Raw genomic sequence first — 14,323 nt, 5'->3', positions numbered from 1 at the left:
CGCTCCCCACTACTACTACGGCAACCAGGACTTTTAATAGACTGATCCGTCTTCAAATGCTTTCAGTTCACTTGCGGTGTTACGGATCCGGCGGGCACCTCCGGCAAATGGAGTACACGACGGATCCGGACAACGCAAGTGTGAAAGAGCCCTAATATAGAACCAGCACCAGCCATAGAGCCCATCTTTGATAATACCACCCTCCAAACGACCACTACTCAATGCAACTTTGCAATGTAATTGTCTACCGAAGGTTGCACTGTACTGAGTGTGTGCTGGACTCAAGATAGAACAGGAGGCAAAAGGTTAAAAGTACACAACTGTACGGCACATACCGGAGAGCCAATAGCCTTACATTGCTCCGGTTTGCAACCGAGACAATTGTGCTGACCTCTGAAGGGGTATGATTTTAGGCTACACAAACACTAAAGAATAAAAACTCTCAAACCTTCTGTAGAAAAAAGATCAATTCATTATTTTCTAGTGCATGAGAAGGACCTTTCTTGACCTCCAGGTAATGAACAGAGAACTAAGGCCCAACCCAATAGACTGCAGATTATGTGTGCGTGTAGGAAAAGGCTTCACAGGGACTGCCGGTCACAAGTGGCCTAAAAGTCTGAGTTTGTTATACAGAGCAGGAGCTGCAATCTCTTCTAGGATCCACACATGAGACAATCATCACGGTTTTCTAGAGAACACACCATGGCGGCTTTATTGCGTTCCTTCTCTTCCAATTTTTCGGCCTCCTTTGAAAGGGTTTCTTTTAGCTGTTCCTTATTTAGTGTGAATTGGATGGGATTTGCTGCCGGCCGCGTTCGCAGATAGTACATGCCAGTCTTCAATCCCTGGAAAGAGAAACCGTAAAGCTGCAGAAAGTGCACTAGTAAGGGTGAATTCACACTGGGCAGATTGGCAGAATACAAGTGGATTACATGTCACCACTGCACTGCTGGTGCGGATACTCAAATCTGCAGCTCATTCTCTCCCCTGAAGATTTCACCATTTTCAGTGTGGCAGGAGTGAAACCTGTGGTAAATCTGCAGCACAGCCCGGATGTAACAGACGCAGATTTTACCGCAGCAACGTCCGACATGTAAAGTCTCCGCCGCGTTAAGACAATGGTTAGAAGCCCTCAGGGTTTGGAAAGCTTTTACCCCTACATGAGACGCACCTGCTTCCAGCCATAGAAGTGCATGCTGGTCAGCTTGCCGTAGTTGGGCTCCGCCACGTGGATGTTCAGAGACTGACTCTGATCAATGAACGCTCCTCTGTCCGCCGCCATCTGGATGATGGTTTTCTGAGAAATTTCCCACACGGTCTTGTAGAGTAGTTTCAGGTCCTCAGGGATCTCTGCGATGCTCTAAACATAAAGGAATCCAGTTAAGTCAATTCTGCTGAACACTACATCCAGGGAAAAAAATCATCACGCCCGGCCCTGTCAAAGTGCAGAGAGCGGAGGCTCTAGGAGTAACGGCAACGCCCCCGTTGCTCCTAGAGGCTCATTTGCATAACTTAAAGCTTAATTTTTCTCAGCAACGCAGGCATATGCAAGCAGGGGACCAACACAGATGTCTTTAAGGCGATGGACACCTTCAGAGGCAATTTTTGCCTACGATAGCATTTTACTCATTTCTGGCTATAAAAATCATATTTTCAATTGGCCTTTAAAAACTATTAAGCCGTACTGTCAAAGGGTTAACTGTATTTCCAGCTGTGTGACTGGTACTTTCACTCTGTGCCATCATCTAATAACCCTCATCTCTAAGGGACTGAGAGATCAGAAACACTTAAAGCCAGATTATCAGTAACAACCGAGCTGTAACGAGTGTTTACAAGGTGAGAGCAGAGATGAGGAGAAATTAGAGCATCTCAGCTCTGGACAGAAAAAAAGGTTCCATATTCGTAATAAAGACCAATTGAAAAAAATAGTTTTTAGCTCAAAATAAATACAATGCAGTAAAAAAAAAAAAAAAAAATTGCCCCAAAAAGGTGTACATAGCCTTTAAAACAGGGCGTCTCACTGGTCCGGACAATACAATATTAGTCCCTGGCAGTGTAGGAAATTAGTAGATATCTGGGTGCTTTCCACCCCCCCCCCCCCAGATAGGCTGCTCCGTCCCCCCCTGTGTACTTTTGCCGCCTTGTATGCTAATTAGCAGCATCGGTACAGGGACGGGCAGACAGCCGCATTTCTCAACTGGCGTTTCCTTCTCCATGGCTGTGCTGTGATTGGGCAGCTCACAGCCAGGGAGACGCGGCCATCTTCTCCTCCCTGTACTGATGCTACTAATTAGCATAAAAGGGAGGCAATAGTGAATGGGAGGGGTTAACAGAGCAGCCCATCTGATATCTACTAATCATTGCCGACACTACCAGGTACCAATACTGTAACGTCAGGACCAGTGAAAGGTCCTCTAACTGCCAAGTGCACATGCAACAGGTCAACCAGTTTCAGGGCTGACCGATGCCCTTTAAAAGGTTCCCCACTGTAACCAGCTGTTCATACCAAGTCCTACTGCTGGCACCCAGGCGTTCTGAGGTAGCCGGTCATCACGTCACTGCAGCAATGACTGGCCTGAACACAAGCACCAATACGTCCCGGCAGTTAATGAGTTACCTGAATAGATCCATTACAGGAAATGATCTGATTCTTCATCTCTTCATTCCATAAGCCTCTTTCCGTCAGGTCCTTTAGTAAGTGTGGGTTCACAATCTAAGGGAAGACAGGCAGAATCCTGGATGAAGAACGGTGAGAACACCGGGCAGATACGGCTTCGAGGCTTCAGATTGGACTGAGACACAAGGTGAAGTATGGAGTGTACCTGGAACTCCCCGGATAAGACTCTGCGGGTGTAGATGTTGCTGGTGTACGGCTCAATGGACTCATTGTTCCCCAGGATCTGTGCAGTGGACGCTGTGGGCATTGGAGCGAGGAGGAGGCTGTTTCTAACCCCATACCTGTAAGGAGAACAGCGACATTCACGCACTAACCACAGATCATACAGGTCACCACAGAAGACGAGGCAAAAAAAGGATAAGGCTATTAATTACTCCCCCCCCTTGTTGATTCAGCCGCCTATTGGTTGCTATGGGGGGACAGGTATGGGGAGTGCTTACCAGGGCGCTCTTCACGAGTTTTGTTTGAGTTTATGGGACGTTTCTGTATGTACAGGACTTGTATGTAATAGATTTGTATATTCTTAGGTGCGCTCACTTTACGGTTATGAATAAGTGAAGGTTTTCTGAAGATCTGTAAACTGAAGCAGTGCCCGGGCTGGACGCCATCTTTCTAGAATTCCTGCCTAATCCACTGGTCCACCAGGAGGAGCCCCTTGTCCTGCTGTAACCGGCATTACAGAAAGTCCTGCACAAGGGTCCCATATAGCGAGGGTCCTATGCCTCCCAATAGCTAATGCCAGTCCAGCCCCTGCTCTAATGGTAGGGACTGGTGGAACGTTCAAAGTTTAACCCTTTTATTAACGTAGTCAAGGGTGACTGCAGCAAAATAAAGGGTGCTCCCTCTGATCATAAAATTTTCCAATGATGCAACTGGAGACTGGGAACCACTGTGTAATTGACCCTAGGGACCTAGAAAGGACCTCAGTGCCGTCTGTTCACCAAGCCTGCGGTTTGGGCAGTTACCTACAAAATCCTGTGTCATAGGGACAAGAATAATGCAGCAGCATACAGGGGGATACTAATACAGAGGGTAAAGATATCAAACTAATATCTTAACGAGTCCAAACTTAATTAAAAAAAGTATTCAAAAGTTACAAACACAACATCTGGTGCAGAAAGCATTTTCTCCACACGTTACGGCTGCTGAAGTGTAGTTGGCTCAAGCATCGCTGGTTATTAAGTGGTTAGAGTTTATTACAAGGAGCGATGGATTACATTAAGTAGACCGTAAAAGCGCGCTCTTAGTGGCACTCACTTGGCAATCTTCTCCCGCAGGGATTTCCAGTCCCAGAGCTCAGTAGGGGTCACATTCCACATGTCGTGCTGCAAGATCTGCAGAGAGAAACCCAGCTTAGGCCTCTTTCAGAGGGGTGTGTCCAGTGTGGGAAACGCTCCATACGTGCGTGCAGTTTCCATTATGGACGCTGCTCGTTTCGCAGGATCACACGGCATTATAATGATTTATAACACTGTCTGTAACTAACTGCGTTTCTACAGAATTACACTTGTATCGGTGAAACGAGCAGCGTCCATAACGGGAAGTCTCGCCCCCAACACAGAGCGTGTTTTCTGTACTGGACACGTCTCTGAATGAGGCCTTATCAGAGATGAAAGCACCGGACTGAAGAGAAACCTCACCCCTTTACTAACTGGAGACCCCTCGTATGTGTCGTAGGTTCCCAGTTCTTTGGCGAGTACACAGCTGGACTCCAGAGCGGCGTAGTAGATGGTCTCAAAGATCTGCTTGTTCAGTAGCTGAGCTTCTTCACTTTCAAACGGATATCTCATTAGGATAAACGCGTCGGCAAGGCCCTGCACTCCAATTCCGATGGGTCGGTGCCTCTTGTTTGAGTATTCAGCCTGCAGGAATTGAGAGATGGATGACATCTTTGCAGACTTCACACAATGCTAAAGTCGCAAGAAGCCGTGAGCCGAGGAGGCGTCAGATGAGTGCTGGGCAGAGCCCGCTACAATGCTTACCTCAGGGACTGGATAGAAGTTGATTTCAATGATTTTATTCAGGTTTCTGACTATGACTTTGGTCACATCTGCCAGCTTCTTGAAGTCATAGGTCCGCTCAGGAGTTACATACATGTTCAGTGCGAGAGATGCCAGGTTACATACAGCAACCTAAAAACAGATATTAATCTTCTATTAGTACAGACTACACAATGTATTGGCAGGTATATACCAGATAGACCGTCATTCACACTACCCTCTGTAAGTTCTTTAAATCCACCTACAGTGTAAGCACCACATGGGAAGCAAGGGAATGCCCACTGACCGGTAACGTAAAATATCTAATCTATAAAAGGGATATGAAATCCAAGACGCTGCTTCAAAAGCACACAAAACCATGCACAGTGCAACCAATAAAGAAAATGATAATTCCTGTCATGATGTCCTCACCTCCTTCTCACTGGTGTACTCCACGATCTCCGTACAAAGATTACTGCACCTAATGGTGCCAAGATTCTGCTGGTTGCTCTTCCGGTTACACGAATCCTTGTAGAGCATGTATGGAGTGCCAGTTTCTGTCTGCGATTCAATAACGGCGTACCACACCTGCTGCGCCTTCACTACTTTGCGAGCCCGACCCTCTTTCTCGTACCTGAAATACAATAGGCCTCTAAAGGAACCGCACGGCAATAAGTAATAATGTACATCCGATTGACAATCAGGTCCCACCTTTCGTAGAGCTCTTCAAACTCCTCTCCCCACACATCCTCCAGACCTGGACACTCATGAGGACACATCAGGGACCAGTCCTACAGGAAAAGACAATATACCACTGATAAAACCAGGCCTCCACTACATGCCCCCCTTAAAGAGCAGATCATACGACAGAGAGAATCGTCTTTCTATAATTTATCTCCGAGATGTTATCTGCACCTGATTAGACTCCACTCGTTTCATGAACAGATCAGGGATCCACAGACCAAAGAAGAGATCTCTTGCCCTTTGCTCCTCCTTTCCAGTATTCTTCTTCAAGTCCAAGAACTCAAAGACATCATAATGCCATGGCTCCAGGTAGATCGCAAATGCACCAGGTCTCTGTAGAAAAATGTCAGAGTCACGTCTAAGCTCCGGAGAGAACTTTACTACATATAGTAAGGATGAAACGACTGAAGACAAAGCTACAAACCTTGTTTCCTCCTTGATCCACATAGCGAGCGGTGTTGTTATAGACACGCAACATTGGAACCAAGCCATTGGAATTACCATTGGTCTATAAAGAAAAGAAATAGTTAAAGCATGATATTAAAGCTTCAGCTGATGGAAGGCAGGGTGTTAACATGGTGTCACGGCTGTACGCTGTATTCACTGCAGTGACTGCAAAGGAGGTGGCTCTGCCCGTGACTGCCAATGTGTCACTACACGGTCCAGGAAGCCCTGTAACCACTCAATGCCAAGCGTTGTCAATGATCCTTCATTAAGCCTAGGCTACCATAAATTGGCTGCAAATGAACACACAAGTTTGCAAGCAGTTGACCGCCGCAGGTGGCAGAGCTTCAGATGCCCCCTAAAAATTCAACCTATGCCATGCTAAGTGGTTTCCTCCGCAAACGCCTTCAGGTTGGACTAGAACCTATGCAGGATACCAGCCGCATAGACACAACCTGCAGTGACATCTCCCCACACATGATGTCAGACAGGAAACAGAATTTGTCTGGACAAGCCAAACAGCAGACATTTTAATAGAGATGAGTACCACAGTACACTGACCCCCGCAATATAACTGCCAGTGGCCCGGATACAGCTGACGGCGAGACCAATCCCTCCAGCGGACTTGGAAATCAGAGCACATTGCTTCAAAGTGTCGTAAATGCCTTCAATGCTGTCATCCTTCATGCAGAGCAGAAAACAGCTAGGAAGAAACAGAAGATTACTGGTTAATATTACAGTGACAGAAGGGACAGTAACACTGGAATCTATTCTACAAATGTCTCATCCTCAACACCAATAAAGTAACAGAGAGTGGTAAGGGCCGGAAACTAAGGAAGACTTTCCTGTGCCGGGTCCTAAAGATGTTCCTAAAATCCTCTGATGCCATCGGAAAACAAAAAAAAAAGGTGGGCAGGAGCCGGACTAGAAGTAGACGCTTTCTTCCGATTGTTTGTGGAATCACTGCTTAGCCCCATTCACTTCAAATGGAGCTGAGCTGCAATACCAAACAGGTAGTTGGAATAAAGCAGCCATGTTTTCTAATCTTGGACAAGCCCTTTAAAGACACCGCCGATCCCGAGATTCAGTGCGAGGTCCCAGAGACGGCCTGCATCCTCACGCTGTGGGGGCGGGTCACAGCATGTGAAGACCAGGGAGCGGCGAGTACAGAGGAGCACTGCATTCACCACTCCTGCTTTACCAATGAGCACTTCCAAAAGCACTCAGTAATATTCGCCCCATTAGATGCCGACATTTTTACCCCCCAATTTGGGAGTCAAAAGTGTGTCTTACAGGGAGACAAAACCGTAAAGCCCTGTTCACACTGGGGCTGCGGACTGCACTCAGGCCCAGAATGAGAAGGAATGTAAGTTATGGTGCACCAAATCATTCCCATAGAAGCTCGCCAACATGACGCTCCGACTGAACTGCAAGTTTATTGGAAGTCCTCTTTAACCCCTTCCTGACACAGCAATTTTCAGTTTTCATAGCCGTATGAGGGCCTTTTTTTTTTTTACAGGACAAGTTGCACCTTCTAATGCCACCATTTACTATTGCACACAATGTAGTGGGAAGCAGGGAGAGAAAAAAAATTAAAAAAAACACACAATTACTCCAGTTTTGCTTTTATGGCATTCACAATAGAATAAAACCGACTCGTGCTCTTTAGGGCGGCAACGATTAATCAACGTCATCGATAATATTTCGATAACCGGATTCGTTTTCAATGAATGCAGTTATCGAATAATTGGACGATTCGTTGCTATGCAGGCGGTCAGGCGCTATTGCCTGCGGGTCCTTGAACTTTAAATCACTGCATCTTTATTACCTTACAATGAAGCTCCAGTAACAGGCAGAGCGGGCGGCGGTGTAATGTCACTCACGTAAGTAAGTGACATTACACCGCCGCCCGCTCTGCCTGTTACTGGAGCTTCATTGTAAGGTAATAAAGATGCAGTGATTTAAAGTTCAAGTTATTGCTGGTTAAGGGATGGCACTGTGATGGGGAGGGGGGGATCTGGGGATGGCACTGTGATGGGGAGGGGGGGATCTGGGGATGGCACTGTGATGGGGAGGGGGGGATCTGGGGATGGCACTGTGATGGGGAGGGGGGGATCTGGGGATGGCACTGTGATGGGGAGGGGGGGATCTGGGGATGGCACTGTGATGGGGAGGGGGGGATCTGGGGATGGCACTGTGATGGGGAGGGGGGGATCTGGGGATGGCACTGTGATGGGGAGGGGGGGATCTGGGGATGGCACTGTGATGGGGAGGGGGGGATCTGGGGATGGCACTGTGATGGGGAGGGGGGGGATCTGGGGATGGCACTGTGATGGGGAGGGGGGGATCTGGGGATGGCACTGTGATGGGGAGGGGGGGATCTGGGGATGGCACTGTGATGGGGAGGAGGGGATCTGGGGATGGCACTGTGATGGGGAGGGGGGGATCTGGGGATGGCACTGTGATGGGGAGGGGGGGATCTGGGGATGGCACTGTGATGGGGAGGGGGGGATCTGGGGATGGCACTGTGATGGGGAGGGGGGGGTCTGGGGATGGCACTGTGATGGGGAATCTGTGGATGGCACGATTATAAAAAAAATAATAAAAAAAAACATTTTAGGCATCACCGCGTGGGTATTGACCGGCTCTATTAACATATCACATGACCTAACCCCTCAGATGAACACCGTAAAAAATAAAAACTGTGCTAAATAAACCATTTTTTGTCACCTTACATCACAAAAAGTACAACAGCAAGCGATCAAAAAGGCGTTTGCCCACCAAAATAGTACCAATCTAAGGCTACTTTCACACTTGCGGCAGAGAGATCCGGCACGCCGCTGGAACTGCCTGCCGGATCAGGCAAAACGTATGCCAACTGATGGCATTAGTAAGACTGATCAGGATCCTTATCAGTATTAAAAATGCCTGATCAGTCGAAAAAATGCATTGAAATGGCAGATCCGTCTTTCCGGTGTCATCCGGCAAAACGGATCCGGCATTTATTTTTTTCACCTTTTTTTCAGTCTGCGCATGCGCAGACCAGAAGGGCTGATCCGGGATTCCGAATGCGGCACTAATACATTCCTATGGGAAAAAATGCCAGATCCGGCATTCAGGCAAGTCTTCATTTTGTTTTAGACGGAGATAAAACCGTAGCATGCTGCGGTTTTCTCTTTTAACTGAACTAAAGACATCCTGAACGGATTACTCTCCATTCAGAATGCATGGGGATAAAACTGATCAGTTCTTTTCCAGTATAGAGCCCCTAGGATGGAACTCTATGCCGGAAAAGAAAAACGCTAGTGTGAAAGTATCCTAACAGTCACCTCATCCCGCAAAAAATTAGCCCCTAAAGAGTTAACGTTTGTAAATCAGTTTTGAATACCTTGAGGGGTGTAGTTTCTAGAATGGGGTCATTTTTGGGTGGTTTCTATTATGTAAGCCTCACAAAGTGACTTCAGACCTGAACTGGTCCTTAAAAAGTGGGTTTTTGAAAATTTCTGAGAAATTTCAAGATTTACTTCTAAACTTCTAAGCCTTGTAACATCCCCAAAAAATAAAATATCATTCCCAAAATGATCCTAACATGAAGTAGACATATGGGGAATGTAAAATAACTATTTTGGTAGGTATTACTATGTATTATAGGAGAAATTGAAACTTGGAAATTTTGGCAAATTTTTTTTTTATTAATAAAAATGATTTTTTTTAACTTTATTTTACCAGTGTCATGAAGTACAATATGCGACGAAAAAACAAACTCAGAATGGATAAGTCAAAGAGTTTTAAAGTTAACACCACTTAAAGTGACACTGGCCAGATTTGCAAAAAATGGCCTGGTCCCAAGGCCCCTTTCATACAGGCGAGTATTCCGCGCGGATGCGATGCGCGAGTTGAACGCATTGCACCCGCACTGAATACCGACCCCCATTCATTTCTATGGAGCTGTTCACATGAGCGGTGATTTTCACGCATCACTTGTGTGATGCGTTGCGATTTTCACTCACGGTTGCTAGGAGACGATCTGGATGGAGACCCAATCATTATTATTTTCCCTCATAACATGGTTATAAGGGAAAATAATAGCATTCTGAATACAGAATGCATAGTAAAACAGTGCTGGAGGGGTTTAAAAAAATAAATAAAAATTTAACTCACCTTAGTCCACTTGATCGCGGCCCGGCAACTCCTTCTGTCTCCTTTGTTGAATAGGACCTGTGGTGAGCATTAATTACAGGACCTTTGATGACATCACTCCGGTCATCACATGGTACGTCACATGATCTTTTACCATGGTGAATCACCATGGTAAAAGATAATGTGACGTACCATGTGATGACCGGAGTGACGTCATCAAAGGTCCTGTTTCTATAATTAATGTTCACCACAGGTCCTATTCAACAAAAAAGACAGAAGGAGATGCCGGGCCGCGATCAAGTGGACTAAGGCGAGTAAAATTATTATTTTATTTTTTTTAACCCCTCCAGCGCTGTTTTACTATGCATTCTGTATTCAGAATGCTATTATTTTCCCTTATAACCATGTTATAAGGGGAAATAATACAATCTACAGAAAACCAATCCCAAGCCCGAAGTTCTGTGAAGTTTGGGTACCAAACATGCGCGATTTTTCTCGCGCGAGTGCAAAACGCATTACAATGTTTTGCACTCGCTCTGAAAAATCACAGGTGTTCCCGCAACGCACCCGCACATTTTCCCGCAACGCCCGTGTGAAAGAGGCCTTAAGGTGAAATATGGCCGTGTCCTTAAGGGGTTAAAAAAAGAAAAGCAACAAAATGGCACAAACAGAACGCCCTCAGAAATCGTACTTTGTAAAACCATGCCATGTCACTTAAAGGGGTTCTGCAGTTATTTTAAACTGATGATCTATCCCTCTGGATAGATCATCAGCATATGATCGGTGAGGGTCCGACACCCGGGACCTCCGCTGATCAGCTGTTTGAGAAGGCAGTAGCGCCGTGGCCATGTTTACCACCAGACCAATGACGTCACGACTAGCATCACTGGCCTGGGTGGGGCTAAGCTCTGTTCACTTGAATGGATGCCCAGCCCAGTGATACTAGTCGTGACATCATGGGGCCTGTGGTAAACAGCGAGAAATCCACGGCGCTATTACCAGCGCTGCTGCCTTCTCAAACAGCTGATCAGCGGGGGTCCCAGGTGTCGGACCCTCACCGATCAGTTTAAAATAACTGTAGAACCCCTTTAATGCCAAGCTATAATACTGGAGAGTAAATGTGGACGTCTAAGGACTTAAAAATCTAAAATGACCACTAGAAGTCCAATACTGAGCGAATAAGGGTACTTTCACACTAGCGTTGTTCAGATTCAGTAAACCGTATGCAAATGGGAATATGTTTTTTGGATCTGGCATTCATACATCTCTATGGAAATCAATGCCGGATTCGACAAGTGCGGTACTTTTCCGGGATTTTGACCTGATGCATACTGAACGGAAAGCAATCCGTTCAGTATGCATTAGGAGAAAACTGATGCATTTTTCTTCCAGTATTGAGACCATTTATTTGATTTCAATACCGGAAATAAATAACGCTAGTGTGAAAGTGCCCTAAAGGTGAACCCAGGAAGAGGTCAGAGGATACAAACAATATACAACACAAAAGGACCCATAACCTGCCACGTAGTGCAGACCTCAGTCTATGGAGGGTTGAAAATGATTAAAATAAATGCTCCTTTTATAAAAGAAAAATGCAGGTTAGCGGGCAAGATTACACAGAAAAGTGCAGGGAGTAATACACCGGCGGCACCCAATAAAGCACCTACCTGGAGAGTTGGGGTCTGTTGGTGCCCGCATTGAACAGAGTGGGCGATGCGTGGGTGAACCATCTTTCGGACAGAAGGTTATAGGTTTCTATTGCTGCTTCGATGTCATCTTTATGGATTCCTACAGACACCCTCATCAGCATGTGCTGGGGACGTTCTGCCACTGCAGGAGGAGACATTCTCATTTACATAAAACAATGGCACCCATGTAGAATCACCTATCACCAAGGGCAACGAATAAAGGCAGCACCAACTATAGGGCGATACTAGTGCGCGGCCTCAGACCGCCAATAACGTGGACACATTTCAGAGCCCATCACAAACTAAGATTAGAGGGATCTGATGCTGTAAATTCAGGTTATACCTGTGCCCAAAATACAGACATAATATTAAGACTGTACTGACGCATTGAACAGACCTGGCCACGTATCAGTTTGTGCAATAATTTGAAAAATGCTATGGATTTACTGCGGATTTAAGATTCTCGGCACAGGATTTGTTTTGCAGCATTTGGATGAGATTTCTCAGTCTCGTGCACTGTAACCCTGCGGACAGCATATCCGCCACCCAGGAAGAGTCAGCGATGCTACAGAGATATCCAATTAGTCAGTTACCTTTTCCATTAATTTTCAGTAAATAGGAGCGCTCCAGAGTCTGAAACAGAAGCGTGACAGTTAGTGGAGACCCGCAGGGACACGCAGCAATGTCACAGTTCAGGACTGGGACCTCCGCATAATCCTTACCTTAAATCCAAAGAAGTTATAGGAGAAGTCTCTGTCGTAGATAATGGCGGAGTTGAGACGCTGAGGAAAAGATGAGACATAAGAACATCTGGAGACTTAATGAGGACAGCTCACATCACACAGACACTGGTGTGGAGAAAGCAAGTGGGGGGGGGGGGCTCCCCAACGGCCCTGGAGCGTCTGGACTCCCACCAATAAGTACTTTAATAAGTCCACAAAACACCAACACTGCAGTGGAAGCCCCATTTAAAGGATAATCCTCAGGATAGGCCAATGTCCGATCGGAGAGGGTCCGACACCGGCACCCCTGCCGATTAGCTGTTTCATGGAGCTCTGGTGAGCGCAGGCGGCTCCCACAGCGCCCCACATCGCATAGTGAGATCAACCCCATTCACTTCTATGGGGCTTAGCTGCAACTGGGCCAAGCGGCTGATGTATGGTGACATCACATAGCCTAGGAAAAGGCCACGGTGTTCATCACCTGACCGATAGGGGTCAGACCCCACCAATAAGATATTGGGTCATCAATATACTGTATATTACAGGACAACCCCTTTAACTGAGCCTCCAAACAGCCGAATAAGTTCATTCTAGTAATCATCAGCTCGACAGTACACAGGAGACGTCCATGTACGTATATCCAGTCACACCAGACTGAAATCTCACATGGCAGTGGAATTACACTTTACACTTACATCTTTATTGGCCAACACACGGTCCAGGGTCTCTTTAGAAACCATGGGGGAGTGGAGTCCGTTCAAGGGGTTCACATAGTTGTACAGATCTTCCATCACCTCTGCAAACAAGAGAAAAATAAACTTCAAACGGATTACTAATAAACCAAGGCAATTAAAGGGATTGTACACCGCGGACAACGAAGTCCCATTACAGCAAGTGGACAGAGGTTATACCCGAGGACTCCCCGCACTGGCTGACTACGATGAGAATGCCCGATTTGTGAAGGACTTACCTGCCCCTAGGGTCTGATGCCATGTACTCATCTTCACATGCAGAGCAGTTTTGGGCACTTACTGATCTACTAAGGAGCAGCAGCCCAATGCCTTAAGAGCAGCGAGGCACATGGCAGACTGGATGCAGAAATAACCCGCACCGTTCGCCTGTTTCTGCAATCTCCGCTCAGACACAATGACCAGTGTGAACGCAGCCTGACAGATCCAGAGCAGAACATGGCTTGCTCTTAAGAAAACGCAGCTCTAGAGACAAGAGGCGCCAGATCAGGGACACAGGGTCCTAGTAACGCGATCGCGAGCTCACCGCTGAAGATTTTCTTGGTTTCCTTATGCAGATTGGAGACGGCGATCCGCGCTGCCAGGATGGCATAGTCGGGGTACTTGGTGGTAAGCGTGGCCGCGGTTTCTGCTGCCAGCGTGTCCAGCTCCACGGTGGTGACGCCGTTGTACAGCCCCTGGATGACCTTCATTGTGATCTGAGCCTGAAGACACAGAAATAATCATGAGCCCCAGGACGGAGCGGAGCATTTATAGTACAGACCCCCCACCACCAGTGAGAACACATCACTGCTCGCTCACCGGATCCACAAAGTCTCCGTTCAGTCCGTAGCATAATTTCTGGATCCGGGACGTGATCTTATCGAACATGACGCGCTCCTGCTTTCCATCTGTGGAGAAAGGAGAGAAATCTATGAGGAGTCTCAGAAGGAGCCACAGGACAGCGGAGGGCACTCTTATACTGGGGGGGGGGGGGGTCCGGGGCAATGGTCAGACCTTATAGTAAACACTGCAGATATGAGGAGGTGGGGGAAGGGAGGATAATACACAGACCTGGACAGAAGTGACCCCCGCACCAAATAAGACGTCACCTTCTGAAAATGAACAGCAAGATGCGGCCATGACACCAGACATTGCAGGGCGGGAGTCACATGACCGACACCAAAGTGATGTATGAGGG

The 14,323-nt window shown here is 46.9% G+C and overlaps 1 protein-coding gene across 1 annotated transcript; it reads right to left on the bottom strand.

The window, feature by feature from the left end:
- Positions 1-454: 454 nt before the first annotated feature.
- RRM1 (ribonucleotide reductase catalytic subunit M1) lies at positions 455-14,050 on the bottom strand. Its single transcript, XM_040426684.1, has 18 exons — positions 13,945-14,050; positions 13,670-13,847; positions 13,090-13,190; positions 12,395-12,454; positions 12,266-12,305; positions 11,652-11,814; positions 6,406-6,547; positions 5,825-5,908; positions 5,572-5,733; positions 5,368-5,447; positions 5,089-5,290; positions 4,660-4,809; positions 4,318-4,539; positions 3,935-4,011; positions 2,823-2,958; positions 2,618-2,713; positions 1,172-1,360; positions 455-845 (listed from the first exon to the last, which is right to left on the bottom strand). Exons 1-18 carry the CDS (start codon positions 14,011-14,013, stop codon positions 654-656), a joined length of 2,343 nt encoding a protein of 780 aa, XP_040282618.1. The 5' UTR covers positions 14,014-14,050; the 3' UTR covers positions 455-653.
- Between the last annotated feature and the right edge of the window lie 273 nt (positions 14,051-14,323).

The sequence above is a fragment of the Bufo bufo genome, chromosome 3 (assembly GCF_905171765.1).
Source record: "Bufo bufo chromosome 3, aBufBuf1.1, whole genome shotgun sequence".
Lineage (NCBI taxonomy): Eukaryota > Metazoa > Chordata > Amphibia > Anura > Bufonidae > Bufo > Bufo bufo.
The sequence above is the reverse complement of the archived record's forward strand: the minus strand, read 5'-3'. Positions and strand labels throughout refer to the sequence as shown.